A 15082-nucleotide genomic window follows, 5' to 3' on the forward strand; every position below is an offset into this window, starting at 1 on the left:
AATAAATAAAATAAAATCAAAAAAAAGATATATTTTTTGTTATTGATTAATGATTATCTGGAGTGTGTGAAAATTTTAATTAATTTGATTGATAGTAACGTTTTTGATTTGACTTTTATTTCAGTGTGCCAGATGTTTATGAAAAAAAAAATTGTTTTTATGGTGGTGGTGGTCAAAGTCTTAGAGACCCTTTTTTTCATGTGAAATAAAAAAAAAAAAAAATTTTTTAATTAGATTGATCATCATCATAAATTGAATTAAATTTTTTATATACATAAATAGAAAAAATGGGTAAAGTCTTTGGTATGTATTTGATAATTGATCAATGAGTGTAGCAGCTCAAATCAATATCTAGATTCCTCAATATCTAATCTTGACTTTGAACTTAATATCGATAAAATTTAGATCAACCATCTACTTCATCATCTTTGGTTCTCTCTGGACTATCATGGGTCATTGTTTTCGGAGCATTGCAAATCGGTGCACCATTCTTCAGATCGAATGAAATTCGTACCATTCTCGGTGGATTAGTTGGTTCATTACTTTTCTTCTTCTTCATCACTGTAGGTTAATTTAGTTAGTTTGATGGAATAATGAATATTCTCTTCCTCTCTTTTTAAAAAGAGGAAAGTTTATACATTGTAAAATGATTATTGATTATTAATATAAACTCATTCATTATCATACATACATATTCAACTATTATAGTTTGTTGGTAATCTTAAAAAAGAAATTAGATGGATTGAAGCCATTATCAGTTTGGTCATTACTTTTATAGTTACTTCCTCTGTACACAGAGTTTCTGGTACCACAAGTGTATTGTTTTCACTAGGTGTATTGTATTATATCAACAACCAATCGAAATCGATCAACGACAGATTGGAAGAAGCAACAAAACCACACAGAAAATAAATACATAATTTAGAAAAAAAGTTAATCAATTTACACATAAACATCCAAAACACTCTGGAGCTATAACAAATTAGATTAGATAACACAAAAAAGGAATGGAAAATTGATTAATTGATATTTTGTTAGGATTATAATACAATTTGAATTGTTTTGTTTTTTTTATTAAGGTTTTATTATCCAAGTTTTTATAAAGAAAACTTTTATAATTTTATAAATATTACTAATTAATTAATGATTGATTGGTTTGGTTTGATTTGCCAATTTATAATAAATGAGGTGGTGGTGGAGGAGGGGAAAGAGGAAGTGGTGGAATTGGTGGAGATTTACATTTGTTTGCTAGTTCCAATGCCTCGGTGATGGCATCGAGAGTTGTCTGTGTTTCGGTGTGGAATGCCTTGCCGAGTGCAACCAGTTTCAGTGCATCGACAAGCTGACTCGATTCCTCTTTGTCACGCGCGTTAAACGAGTAGTTTATGGTCTTTGTTTGTATGGTGAAAATATATTTGTAGTGGAGTGGGAAGATGTTGGCGATCGACGACGGCAACGATGGTGAGTTTGGACTGCCGCCGCTCAAACTGCCGCCACTGCCACCAGGCGACGATCCTAGCAGTCCGCTGCCAGAAGAGTAGCCAAGCGATTGGGAGAGTGGCGACGATCCAACCATTCCACCCATTCCCGTGGACGATCCGAGCATCGACGGACTTCCGTTGCCCGACGACGACGTCGACGATCCGACCGATCCCACAGGCGACGAATTGACGGAACTCGATTGTCCCGACTGCTCTTTGTCACCGACGCGACTCGATAGTATTTTGCTGTTGCTTGCAGAGCGTGCAAGCAGTCCGAATTTCGGCGAGTGAATGGTTGACGATCCCAACTTTTTGTTGGAGCTGGCGCTGCCGGTTGGCGTCTGTTGGAGGTCGTCCGACAGTCCGAGAATGGAACTGGCTTTCGACGATGTTTTTACTGGTGTATTCATTGGCGATGACGATGCCGACGACGAGGACGACGATGAATCATCGCCCGATGCTGAACTCAGTCCGAGAATCATACTGGCTTTCGAACTCTTGCTGATTGTGATGTGTGCCGCCGACGCTGCAGAATCACTGTCAATTCCCAACAAACTATTGGCCTTGGACGACTCTTTTCTCGGTGTTGATTGTGGTGATGCCGGCGGTGTATTTCCACTGCCACCGCCACTCACCGATCCATTAGAACTCGACAAACTTATATTACTTCCACCTGCACCACCATTTAAATCTAAATTTACAATATTACTTATTTTAACTATAATTATATAAGATATATTAAGAAAAAGAAATATTAATATTTGAATCTAATTCAGAAACAACAGTAACACATTCTCTTTTCCACACACTTGTGGTGTGTTTGTTTTGTTTTGTTTTTTCAGGTATAAACACTTACTTTTTTCAATTAAATTATAATTTTTATCTAATAGTTCGAAATCTTGTGTTGTCTCTGATATTCTGCCGTATTCAACATCGACATTGAATGGCTCTGATAAATGTAGTGGTATTGAATTATTTATAAAGGGTATACATAATATTTGTTTATACATCGAAAGTGATTCTATCTTTGGATCTATTGTTTCGTTTCTTTTGTCGACCGCCATTGTTTTTTATATTATAGGTTGGTTGCTTGTTCACTGTGCGCTTTGATGTTGTGTGTTGTGTTTTTACAATGTTTGAATGTTTGTTTGAACAAAAACAACAATAAAGATTGTTCAAAAAACTTACGAAAATAAGATACAAGTTAAGATATATTAAAAGATATCTGAATAAATATGAAATTGAAAAAAAAAAAGTAGTGAAAAAATCTAAAAAAGAAATGGTTTTTTTTGATTTGGTCTAAATCTAAAAAGTTTTGTTTTTATATAAAATATCTAAAATTTAAAGATTTTAAAATATATTTAAAAGAAAAAAAAGATAAACTACAAATAAATAAAATTTTGATTTTGATTGTGATTTTGATTGATTGTAATTGTGATTATAATAATTATTATTTATTGTCTTTTATATTTGTTTGTCTATCTGTTTGTTGGTTTTACAAATTATTGTCAAAAACAAATATCAAAATTTATAACTTCTATAAAAGTTAATTTTTGATCTGTTAATTAATTCAATTGAATTACTGCTGTTTTTAACGTGTATGGAATTAATTAATAATAATAAGATAGATACACTCTATTATATCGGTATGTATTATATTATTTATAAATAATTGTGTTTATTATTGTTATTAGTGAATAGTGGGGTGTGGTAATATTATTATTAATATTGTACAATTATCTATGATTGATTGATTGTATGATTAATAATGGTTATGAATAAGTATAAACTAACAAACTACAAATAAAATTATCAATAACAATCAATCAAATAATTAATCAATCTAATTAACACACCAAAAAAAAAAAAACCAGTCAGTAAAAAAAACAACGTCTTTTTTTTTTTTTTTTTTGGTTCCACACCCCTTCCACCTTAATTCTCTTTAAACAGTGAAAACAACAAAACTTTTCAATCAGAAGATTTTGTGGTTGGAAGTTAATTTTAGCTTTCAGTTTTAAGTTTATAACTTTACTTTACTTTTTAGTCATAATTGTTATTACTTCATATTATATTATATGTTAGAAAACTTAAAACATTATTTGTTATTTTAAGAACAAAAAAAAAAAAATAACAATTAAAAGAAAAACAACCAAAAATCTTTGAATTGTTTTTTTTTTTTGAACAAACGCCTCATTTTTTTTCGCTGTTTTAAGAGAAGAAGTTGGTAAAATTTGCTTTTTTTTTTTTTGAATTTTTTAAAAAAACCAAATAATTTGAATTTTTTATTGTACAATAACAATTTAAAGTGCAATAAAATTTTTTTTTGATTTTATATTTTTGAGATTGAATAAAGAGATATAATTATAATTTGTTATATAGAGTAGATTTAGTTATTTAATTTAATTTAATTTGTTAATAAATAAATAATATAAAAGAAAAGAAAAGAAAAGAAAAGATATTTTAAGGTTTTTAAAATATTAAATATATAGTATTTATTTTTTTGTGAAAAACAAAAACAAAACAAAAAGAAAAAAAAGAAAGGAAAGATGAAACCAACTAAAAAGAATGATGTCGGTAATACTGCTTTACAAAAATCAGAACACGATATATTTGCACCAAAGTCACCATCAAAGACATCTTTCTTTGGCAGACAGTTGTTTGGTGGAAGTGGTGCTGTCGGTGGCTCTGGAATGAGTGGACTCTCCACCTCACCGAGAATCTCATCGCAACTTGCCATCAGCAGTGCTATCAACTTCCCAAGTGAAGCGATGACCCCAACAACAACGACAACAACCACCAATACCAATGCTAATGCTAATAACAGTAATACAGGAAGATTAGTATTTGGTAGTGGATACAGTGGTACTGCCAGTAGTGTTGGTAGCGGTGGTAATACAACATATCAACAACAACAACAACAACCAGTAACACCACCTTCATTTACATTAACACCACCGACACCATCCTCTTCATATACATCATCTTCACATCATTCCTATTCATCACCAAATCATAATAATAATTATCCGACGACTACAACAACAACAACTACTACTACAACTACAACAACTACTTCTTCACAACAACAACAACAACAACAACAACAACAATCGACTCCTACAAATATAAATATAAATGACAATAGTAATAATAGCAATAGTAATAGTAATACAAATTATTCACATTCACCATTTAGAAATTCACCACCTTTGATATCGGCATTCCACGATCTTAGAAGATATGATAGAGAGAATGAGGATGTCATTAATAAGATGTTGGAGAGAGAGTTGATGGAGCAAGAGGATCGTGAGATGGCCAGAAAGATGCAAGAGGAACTAGCAAGAAATTTCGAGCAATCCACACACATCTATCAGGAGGAAGAGGAAGAGGAGATCGACATGTCCTACGAAGCACTCTCGAAACTGGAACCAGTCAAACTCGGTGCAACCGAATCACAAAAGAAGAAAATCAAACAAGTCAAATATAAACATAAACATAATAATGATGCTGACGAACATAGGTATGAATAATCATTTAGTTTAATTGATAAAACAATAACAACAGTAATATCTAACTATCATCATTTTTTGTTTAATATATTTCTATAGATGCACCATTTGTCTGGAGGATTTCGAAGAGAATATAATTGTAAAAGAACTGGCTGGTTGTGACCATCAATTCCATCCGGATTGTATTGATAGATGGTTGACTGAACACAAGAAATGTCCATACTGTAGATTAGAATTACCATCATAATTCATTCATCATTATAATTAATTAGTTTTTTGTATATATACATATTCTCTCACACTCTCTATATTTATATTTTTCAATAAATAAGTAAATAATAAGAAAATAGAAATAAGAAATAAAAATAATTTGTTTTAAAAAGATAAGAAAAGAAAAAGATAAGATATATAAAATAAAAAATATGTGATTATATTATTATTATTTATTAATAATTATATTATTTAAAGTAAAGAAGGTTTGTTTTTTTATATTATATTATATTATTTTAATTGGCTATGTTTTTTATTTTATTTATTATTTATTTTAAAAGTTTATTTTTTTTTTTTTTAATGATATTATTGTTTGTGTCCTCTAACTTTTTGTTGATGCTGAAGTGTTCTCTCACGAGCAGACTTGTGAATTTTGAAACCATATATTTTTGGTACATAGGTTTGATGTGGTTTGGGTGGTGCCAACTCTGGATAGGTAATCAATAACAAATGTGGGAAAGTTGTTCCAAAGTATGCACCGTCGATATCTAAACAAACAAACAAACAAACAAGTAATAGAGTAAATTAGTATGTGAATATTGATGATGATGATGTTGTTATTTTTGTTGTTGTTGTTGTTTGTTATCAGCAATTGTTGTTGTTGTTGTTGTTTTACATACGTGAATGTCTTCTATATTTTGGATTAAAAATATCGTTACATCTAGGACAATAGACTTTAACTGTGTCGACGCCCTGCATGTCGGCGAGTCCGACGGGGAGCACCGGCTGATTCTGACAAAAGACACGGGGACAACGTCCAAACTCTGCATTCTTAAACTTTTCATTCATGTGCGCCAGTCCTTTCGATGTCAATATATAACGTGCGTGTATCAATCCGTAGAGAATGTCGGCGGAACGCTCCAAACTCTCTTGTTGGTCTTCGCTTAGTGTCTCCTCGGGGTCAGAGTCCAGTATGATGCCGAGTGCACTCTCGTAGTTGGGCACCGTCGAACTGAGTCCCGTGAGATTGAAGTCGTCTTGAATATAGTCTTCCTCCACAGTTGCAAAGAATTCGTTTCCCTTTAGATTGCAATACCATGGAATCCATGCGATCTCATCTTCATGTGGTGATTCGTCCTCCTCAGACGATGATTCTTTATGATTGTTATTGAATTTTCTATCCATATTCATTCTGTCTATTTTTGTTTTTTAGTTTTTGTTTCGAAACTGTTTTCTCCTCACTCTATTAGCCCTGTCTATAATTTCGTTGTTGTTGTTGTTGTTGTTGTTGTTTCTTTCCAAATTCTTTCTAAACCAATAAGAATAAAGATCTTTATTCTTTCAAAACTATATCTAAATTCTTTCTACCAAACAAACAAACAAACAAACTAACTATATTCTATCTATCTTCTTTCTAACTAACTATCTATATGTATGACCAATGTCTCTGAGAAACAAAAGTTTGGCGCGAAGACAGAACCCTTATAATTTTTGAAAAGTAACCGATATGAAACTTGTTGTGTGTTTTTCTTGTACTTTTTTGTTTTTTTTTTAATTTTTTTTTTGAAAAAAAATAAAAAAATTGATAAAATAAATTGTTTTTATAGTTCTACTCTATTATTCTAGCCAAAGATATAGATAGATGAATTCACTATTATTAAACGAATAAATCTATTTATATATAAAAGAAAGAAAAAGGAAGTTTAAAGTTTGAATTGATTAAAAATCTAAAAATTTAATTTTTTTTTTATTGAACGTTAGTTTTATTTCTAGCATTAACTTGATCAAGTAATACTTACATAAAATAGGTAATTATATCTTTATACAATCAATTGTGTGAATAATAAAAAAAAATAAAAAATAAAAAATTTAAAAACTAAACTTAATAATCGATTTTTAAAAAAAAAAAAAATTTTAGTACTTTTTTTTTTTTTTATTCAATTTTGTTTTTTATTTTTTTTCGCTTTATTCATCATTCCTGTACGATTGTATGTTTATTTTCAAGATCAATTAGTTGTGATTCAATGCACTGTAATAAAAGAATCTTTAATATTAAGTTATTTATAAATATAACTATTATATTTATTACATGTAACATAACAATTTCATCATCCAAAATAATATTTTGAAAATTGGTTGAATCTAGACGGCACACAATTCATTAAAAAACGTTTGGTTCTTGGCCAAGAACGGAATATGAAAACAAACAATACAAATTAATTTGATTATTTTATTATTATTGGGTGTCCGCCATTTTTATTAATAGATAAATTATATTGATCATGTATTTAATCAAAAGATTATTTTCTTGTAATGAGGAATGCGGATAACCGATGAACTTTTAAAAGTGTTTTGGATTTTGTGTGTATGAAATGAAAATAAAAAACAAAAAAAAAAGTAAAATCGAATCTACATTAATTATCCAATATCCATCATGTTATCTGATTCAGATCTTTGGTATTTCAACAACATTGATTGATTGATTTATCATTTTTATTTGCGGACACTAAACTAAACTTAAAACCAAATTATCTTTTTTTTTTGCAGTCAAAAAAAAAAAAATCTTTCCAAAAATTGGTCATTGTATCCAAAATCTAAAAAAAAGGTGTGTGTTTTTAAAATTAATCCACATTATTTTCTGTGAATGGGTTTTATAAAATCCACATATTGATTAATTTTATGATTTTTTTTTCAAAATAAAGTTGATTCAATTTTGTTTTTTTTTTTTTTTTTTTTTTTGGTTTTAAGTAAACACACCACCAAAAAGGAACTAAACTTAAAGCAAGTAAAGAGAGTGTGGAGGTTAGAGTCTATCCAAAGATAACAATAAACAACAATAACAATAACAGCAAAACAATAATAACAAGCAAATAAAAAGCAAACACACCACTAAAATTCCGAACAAACAAACCCTAAATTTATTATCAAATATTAGTAAATTTTATTAATTTTAACTAAATCTATAACTTATTGAATGTTTTTGTTTTAAAATTAATTTATAAAACAAAAAAAAATAGTAAACATTAAATATAAATAGTAATAGTTGTAGTAACAATTAATTGTTAATAGATATTTGATTTAAAAAGTTAAATTAATTTTTTAAAAAATCGCAAATCAAACATTTTTCACACATTTTATTTTTACTTTTTTTTTTAAATTGTTGTTTTTTTTTCAAAAAAAAAGTAAAAATAAGAGATATATTCTGCAATATTAAAGACAAGATATTCAATCCAATTCAACTCAATTCAGCTCAGAAAGGACAACAACAACAATATTGTCAGAGTCAAACAAACTTTCAATTTCAAATCTTTATTTATTATCATACTTTGTACTTTTTTTGTTTAACAATATGTTTTTATAATTGTATCAACAGTCATTCATCATTCTTATCAATTTCATTTCAATTCAATTCAAGTTTAAAATCAATATTATTATTTATTCATTAATTTATAATCTTTTATCTATTTATATATCAGTCAATCAATTAAATTAGTCGCAGTTTTTACAAATTGTAGTTGTGTATTTTTTTATTTTATTTTATTTTTAGGACTTAGTTGGAAAACAAACTAAGTCGAAAAAAGGTGGTTGTAGAGAATGAATGAACTTACAAATAAGATGAATATGCTTATTTCGAAATTTATCGATCCGAACCAACAACAAGGTGGCGGTGAGTCACAAACCAGTCCTAGATTGGTCGGAATGAATGGTAATGGACAGCAATCACAACAGCAACAGCAGCAACAGCAACAACAACAGAAACCAAAGTTAAAATATAAGAATTGGTGTGGTCAGGTCGAGAGAAAAGCAAATTCAATCACCTCCATGATTCCACAGTTGGATTCACTGGCATCTACCGAAGAGAAGAAACGTGAGAAATCGATGACCGCTCTCACCAAAGTGAATTCCTCACTACTGGAAATCATCATTCTACTGGAGATTATCACTTATAAACCAAGTAAACATCAACAACAATATAATAATAATAACGGAGGTGGTATGAATGATTTTTCATTGAGTGGATCGGGTGGAATTCCACCACCTCCATCATCATCAACAGCAGCAACATCAACATCACCATCTTCCTCTTCATCCACACCAAATTCCGCCACTCCACCAACTTTTAGTAGTAATAGCTCAACACCTACCTCCAACTCACCTCCAAGCACACCACCCATTTCCATTCAAAACGGAAACACACCCAACAGCAGCAACAACAGTAATAATATATATATCAATGGAAATGGTAGTTTATCAAGTCCGGATGGCGCCAATGGTGGACTTATAAGTCAAGTTATGAATATAAAAGAAAAAGAAAAGAATATAAACAACAACAACAATCACAACAACAACAGGATCAACAACAGTCTACGTCATTAACAGGATCAACAATAATCAATAGTATTAAAAATACAAAAATGATAACCATTACCTGTAGAGAATCGATGTTACAATTGTGGGGATCTCTCTGTGCATTCGTCGATAGATTCTCAAGCCTGGAAAAGGATTTCTCATTGTTCTACAAGACTATACTGCTGATTGCGAGACGTCGTGAATTCGACACTGCCATATCGCCACTCATTGACCCCGTTACTTTCAAAGCATGGAGCTCCGACATTATCACAAAGTATCGTCTGAAACTCTATAAAACATTCTCATTCATTGCCAACACCATCATCACAACACCCTTCTTATCATTACCACTATCTCAATTTTGTGCCAAAGTAAGTAGTTATTTTCCAAGTCCAAAACAATTGGAAAACTATTACTAATTTCAAAATTTATATTATTTATAGTTTATTGTTATTGCATTCTTTAGAATACCAAAAGTTGCAAAATTATTATTGGATGCATTGACACCACCGGAAACAGAGATTAAAGATATAGTTTCCTATTATCCATGTCCACAAAATTGTATGTTTTTTTCATTATTTTTTTCCCGAAAATACATAACTAACAAAGTTTGTTTAAAATAGTACAATATTTAAATATAGTTGGTGATAGACCAGATAAATTACCATTTCATTCTTTAATGATGCAATATGAAAGTTGTGAAAAAGAAATTGATAGTATTCCACAAGGGTAAATATTTATTTATTCTTCTTCTTAGATTGATTATTTATAAATATTAACAAACAAACAAACTCATTATTTATTTAGTTGGGTAGATAATATAGCTAGAAAAGAGAATCTGTTTTTTATATTTTTTAAAGAGTGGATCACCGTTTGTAAATATGTGTTGGGTGATTCTGTGGAGATGAAGACGATTCCAGGCTATTTTATTTTGTGTTATGCACTGTTGCACGAGATCAAATCGCGAGAGCAGTCGATCCCTCCGCAACAACCAAAGGCGACACCCTCGCTCGACGCCCACTTTGCATTGATCAACAGTACCAAAAACGACCCGACCATGATCGATGCACTCATTAAAATCATATTCCTAAAGACCTGTGTTTTCGACTTGGCGTCGGTCGCTTCGACGCTGGGCATCGTTGAACTCTGGATCAAAGAGTACGGAGTGCTCCCCGAGACTTTTGACATCAACTTTTTCTGCGAGGGTATCGATAATATCATTGCTGCCGATCACCACCAAGTCTTGATCCGCTCTCTCAACTTGATCTACAACACATCCGACTCGTTCCAGGGAACGAACCGACGCATCCTATTCTGCGATCTTCTCCTACACAAGTATTTCTATCCACTATTTCTTCATTGGGATCAACCAGTTAGAAATGCATATCATCATATTTTACTTTATAGAGTGAGTAGTTAGTTAGTTAGTAACAATATATATATATATATATTCTAATATTAATTAACTTTTTGTTTATTACAATCTAGATGGTTAGAATTAAAAGATCGGAATTGTATCAATCTGGATTCTCTATTGCAGAGTTTAGTAAGTTGACACATAACAATACAGTGGCGACAAACAAATCGTTGTCACCCGCAAAGTATCCAGAGAAGGATGAGAAAGCAGACCATTCCTATAATAGTTCTTCGAGATTGACATCATCAACCAGTTCCATATCGATTTCTAGGCCAAAGAACGGTAGTAATTCAGTTTCCACTCACTCTGGTACACCGATGCCAACAACCACGCTAAACTCTTCTGGAACCAAGAAAATACCACCACCTGTACCACCAAGAAACATGTCTCTAACATTATCCTCTCAGATGAACAACAACAACAACAACAATGATGAACATAGCAACAGTAACAACAACAACGCAGATCAACATGATTATAATAATGACAATCAATTCGATGAACATCATCCGAGTCAACATCAACCACCAGCTCCACAATTCACCAGACCACCTGAATTTACTAAATACAGCAAGGAATTTTCAATTGATTTGTATGTATAATTAACAAGGATGAGCAGAATGAAATTATTAATATTATTATCCAATTTTTTTTTTAGGGAATTGTTTACAAATATTGAACTTTATATTAAGAATGTATCGGATCAATTCAGATCACCAGAGTTGAAACATCATGATCCAAAGTTGACCAACTATGTTGCACCTTCACTGAGTGAATTCAAAACCTATATAGCTATCAACAATCAAGCCAATGCGACACCACCAAAGATCATTCCACTAATGCATCAAGGTCCAACTCCTCTTAACTTTTTAAAAGATTAACAATCACCACACCACCACACTCCACAATACAATTTGTCAACAATAGTACTACCAATCAAATCACCAAAACATAATAACAATAACAGTATCATTATCATTTACAGTAACATTAAAACCTTTGATTTAGATCATCATTATTCAAAAAGATCATCAAAGTTCCACTCAAAAACACTTCAAAATAATATTACCATATCAAAAACAACAAAATATTTATTATTAATGTATACTATATAATTTGTTGTAATAAAATAATTAACATTTAAAACGTACAATTAACTTAATATTCACTATTAAATGAATCAAGATTCTTGTTACATTTGCCAAAAGAACCTGGATTGGTTAGTTTTAGAAAGAGAAAATCAATGCGGCTAATGGAAGTCAATGTATCATTAGTTTCTAAATATTAAATTTGTTGGCAATATTATTAACTTTATTAGAAAAAATAAAACTATTATTATTTATTTAATTGTAAAGGTAATGACATCACCATTGCAATTTAATTAAATTGTTTGGTTTGAGAAAATCTACACCTTATGTGCAATTTTTTAGATTACGACCGTGGAGTACCAACACCCAATCTTCTATTCTTTTTGGTATTTCTGACTCGAATTTAGATCAGAGATAAAATCAGCATTTAGTTGGTTATGCAAAAAAAAAAGGAATATTGGTAGTGTTGAAAATTATTGCGTGTATGTGCTTTTTATTTGTTGACTATGAAATAAAAATAATCATTCAAACAATCAAGATAACTAATTTTGAAACAACATGGGTATTGAAGAAATATTACGCATTTTTTAGATTTATATATATAATTTATATTTTTAATTTTTATTAATTTAGCAATTAAGTTTGATCGGAATAAACCACAAATAAACAATACAACATAGAAACCAATGGAGAAGGACTGATGGCTGACCAACTAAACACTGATTCTAAATGGAAAGTCTTTTTTAAAAAAGTGACCAGTGTCAATTGAAAAATCTACCAAACAGTTTGATTTCAGATATAGATGGCAAAGTTTGTTTGTTATCATCTATATCGTCATTACATCTCTATTGTCCTATGGTTGTCAAATCCATGTTATCTAATGCTAACTTTCATTCTAAATTAAACACCCCTCTCGTACACACCTCCTACAATATTCTACAATTCTCTTTCTTTTAAGAATTCTTCAATATTTTCAACTTTCCATTTATCAATGCTAAAATAAATAGCATAGTAAATAATAAAGATTAGTTAGTAATCAACTAACTATTTATAATATAACATATTTCTACATACTTGATTTTTTCGACCTTTCCTTCAGTGTCTGTGAGTTCAATGACTGGAGAAGCACCACTTACATACTAAAAATATAATAATAACAACAATATTAAGATTATATACATAACATTTATTATTATTAGTTTAAAACTTACATTAACTGATACTTTATTGAAATTCTTGCTCTTGTTGTCAATGAAATCCTTAACACTTGGGAAGGCACCTAACTTTCATCTACATATTGTCAGTTGCGCACTAACAAATGTTTTCTATTATTATTGTTATTAATTAATGATTAGTTTATTACTTATTATAAGTATAAAGTTTAGGTTTGATTTATAGTTTAGTTTAGTTTAATATACCTTTTGTTGGGTTGCTTCGAGTGAACAACACTTTTTGCATTCTTCGATTACAGCGGAATTGGCATCACCTACAAAACCTTCGAGATCTTTGCAAGATGAGCATAGAAGTGAGTCTGTGAAACCTAGATCATGACAATCGAGTGACAATTGATTGGTCTTTGGTGGTGAAATACCGCTGCTAGTGGATACATAGAAACACATCAATATTAAGATACTAAACACTTGACTTAGAGGTAGCTGCAGTCTATCTTTTCTACCTCCGCCGCCGCCGGTGCTACCAACAAAAGAAGGATTACTCCTTCTCCTATTAGTTAACATCTTTTAAACTATATTTATTGCAAATAAAAATAGTCGAATTATTAAAAAAAACACAATAGTTGTGAAGTGATAAAAAAAGTTTTTTTTTTTTTTTTTTTTCTAGCTGTGATGACAAGACAATAATAAACACACTCACTCTGTTACTCAAATCTTAATCAGTTTTATAAGCATACTCTACCATTGATATCATTAATAATTCATATACAAATAATATTAAAAGATGAGTTAAATTAGATCTATAATCATATATACAAGAAAATAGTGTTTGTTTCTAGCATAATATTTAGTATAATTTAGCAGATTGTTTTATCCAACTTATAATTCATATAATCTAGTATAGGAGTACTCAAATACAACATTCTTTTTTGTTTTATCATTTCAAAACTAAAGAGATCATCTAAACAAAAAAACAAAGTAGTTATATTTACTTAAAAAAGTCCATTAATACAATTCTATTACAGTTCCGATACCGATATTTATTAATGGACTCCAAAATAATAATATTGTATTGTTCCACTTTTCTATGAATAGTTCCTATGAATATTAATATAATAGGACAGAGATGAAAAGTAGAAGTTTCTAAAATGAAATTGGGATTTAATGAATCGGGTGAAAGAAATAGGAGTAGATTCTTAATAGATTGACTGGTGTGTGTATTTTGGGATTTCACGATAATTGGGAAACACAAACGTAGGTATACATTTCAGATACAAATTCCCATTACTTTTAAAATTTTTATTTTTAATGTTGTTTGAATAAAATTGGTTTCAAGAATTTAATAGCACCAGTTGCAACAACAACAACAACATTATAATCCAACAACAACTGACCTTCTATTTCAAAAAGATCGATATCATATCATATCATATCCCAAATAATTAATTAATCAAAAACACAAACAAAAAACAAAAAATTATAATATTATCTAAAATAACCATATTAAATATTGATGTGCTAATGACAAAGACTTTGAGTTTTCTTCAGCAGTGCTGCTATGACGAAACCAATTGCATTGTGATGATTCACACGATTGGATGGGAGGGAGATCCCAAATCCCACCACAAAAAAACATTTAGTTTTTGAAAAAGTATGGACACTCATAAAAAAAAAAAAATCAAAAATTACTTTTTTTTTATTTCATTTTTTAAAGATTTCAATGCATTCTGAAAAAACCAACGAATTAACTTTGACCCTAGCTAAAAGGGGGAAGTATGTATCATTTTCCTTGTTTGGTGCATATTGTTTTTTAGTTTTTTTTTTTAACCCACCACATTTGAATAAAAAAGAATAA

At 30.0% G+C, this 15082-nt stretch overlaps 6 protein-coding genes across 6 annotated transcripts; 4 read left to right on the top strand and 2 right to left on the bottom strand.

Moving 5' to 3' along the window:
- Positions 1 to 287: 287 nt before the first annotated feature.
- Positions 288 to 912, top strand: PPL_08461 (uncharacterized protein; the record flags this gene model as incomplete). Its single annotated transcript, XM_020579278.1, has 3 exons — positions 288 to 303; positions 406 to 563; positions 709 to 912. The coding sequence occupies 3 exons, from the start codon at positions 288 to 290 to the stop codon at positions 910 to 912; spliced, it is 378 nt and encodes a 125-aa protein (XP_020431117.1).
- Positions 913 to 1850: 938 nt separating this feature from the next.
- On the top strand, positions 1851 to 3879 carry PPL_08462 (uncharacterized protein; the record flags this gene model as incomplete). The annotated part of the gene is made up of 4 exons (XM_020579279.1): positions 1851 to 2020; positions 2372 to 2496; positions 3106 to 3127; positions 3861 to 3879. 4 exons carry the CDS (start codon positions 1851 to 1853, stop codon positions 3877 to 3879), a joined length of 336 nt encoding a protein of 111 aa, XP_020431118.1.
- Positions 3880 to 4027: 148 nt separating this feature from the next.
- On the top strand, positions 4028 to 5237 carry PPL_08463 (uncharacterized protein; the record flags this gene model as incomplete). The annotated part of the gene is made up of 2 exons (XM_020579280.1): positions 4028 to 5001; positions 5090 to 5237. The coding sequence occupies 2 exons, from the start codon at positions 4028 to 4030 to the stop codon at positions 5235 to 5237; spliced, it is 1122 nt and encodes a 373-aa protein (XP_020431119.1).
- A 329-nt stretch (positions 5238 to 5566) lies between these two features.
- csnk2b (casein kinase II subunit beta family protein) lies at positions 5567 to 6391 on the bottom strand (the record flags this gene model as incomplete). Its single annotated transcript, XM_020579281.1, has 2 exons — positions 5567 to 5748; positions 5881 to 6391. 2 exons carry the CDS (start codon positions 6389 to 6391, stop codon positions 5567 to 5569), a joined length of 693 nt encoding a protein of 230 aa, XP_020431120.1.
- A 2424-nt stretch (positions 6392 to 8815) lies between these two features.
- On the top strand, positions 8816 to 11848 carry PPL_08465 (uncharacterized protein; the record flags this gene model as incomplete). The annotated part of the gene is made up of 7 exons (XM_020579282.1): positions 8816 to 9326; positions 9518 to 9921; positions 9994 to 10111; positions 10192 to 10279; positions 10644 to 10755; positions 11039 to 11559; positions 11626 to 11848. The coding sequence occupies 7 exons, from the start codon at positions 8816 to 8818 to the stop codon at positions 11846 to 11848; spliced, it is 1977 nt and encodes a 658-aa protein (XP_020431121.1).
- Positions 11849 to 12691: 843 nt separating this feature from the next.
- Positions 12692 to 13791, bottom strand: sep15 (15 kDa selenoprotein; the record flags this gene model as incomplete). The annotated part of the gene is made up of 5 exons (XM_020579283.1): positions 12692 to 12793; positions 12975 to 13005; positions 13130 to 13194; positions 13267 to 13338; positions 13474 to 13791. The coding sequence occupies 5 exons, from the start codon at positions 13789 to 13791 to the stop codon at positions 12692 to 12694; spliced, it is 588 nt and encodes a 195-aa protein (XP_020431122.1).
- Between the last annotated feature and the right edge of the window lie 1291 nt (positions 13792 to 15082).

The sequence above is a fragment of the Heterostelium album genome (assembly GCF_000004825.1).
Source record: "Heterostelium album PN500 unplaced genomic scaffold PPL_scaffold8, whole genome shotgun sequence".
In the NCBI taxonomy this organism is placed as follows: Eukaryota; Evosea; class Eumycetozoa; order Acytosteliales; family Acytosteliaceae; genus Heterostelium; species Heterostelium album.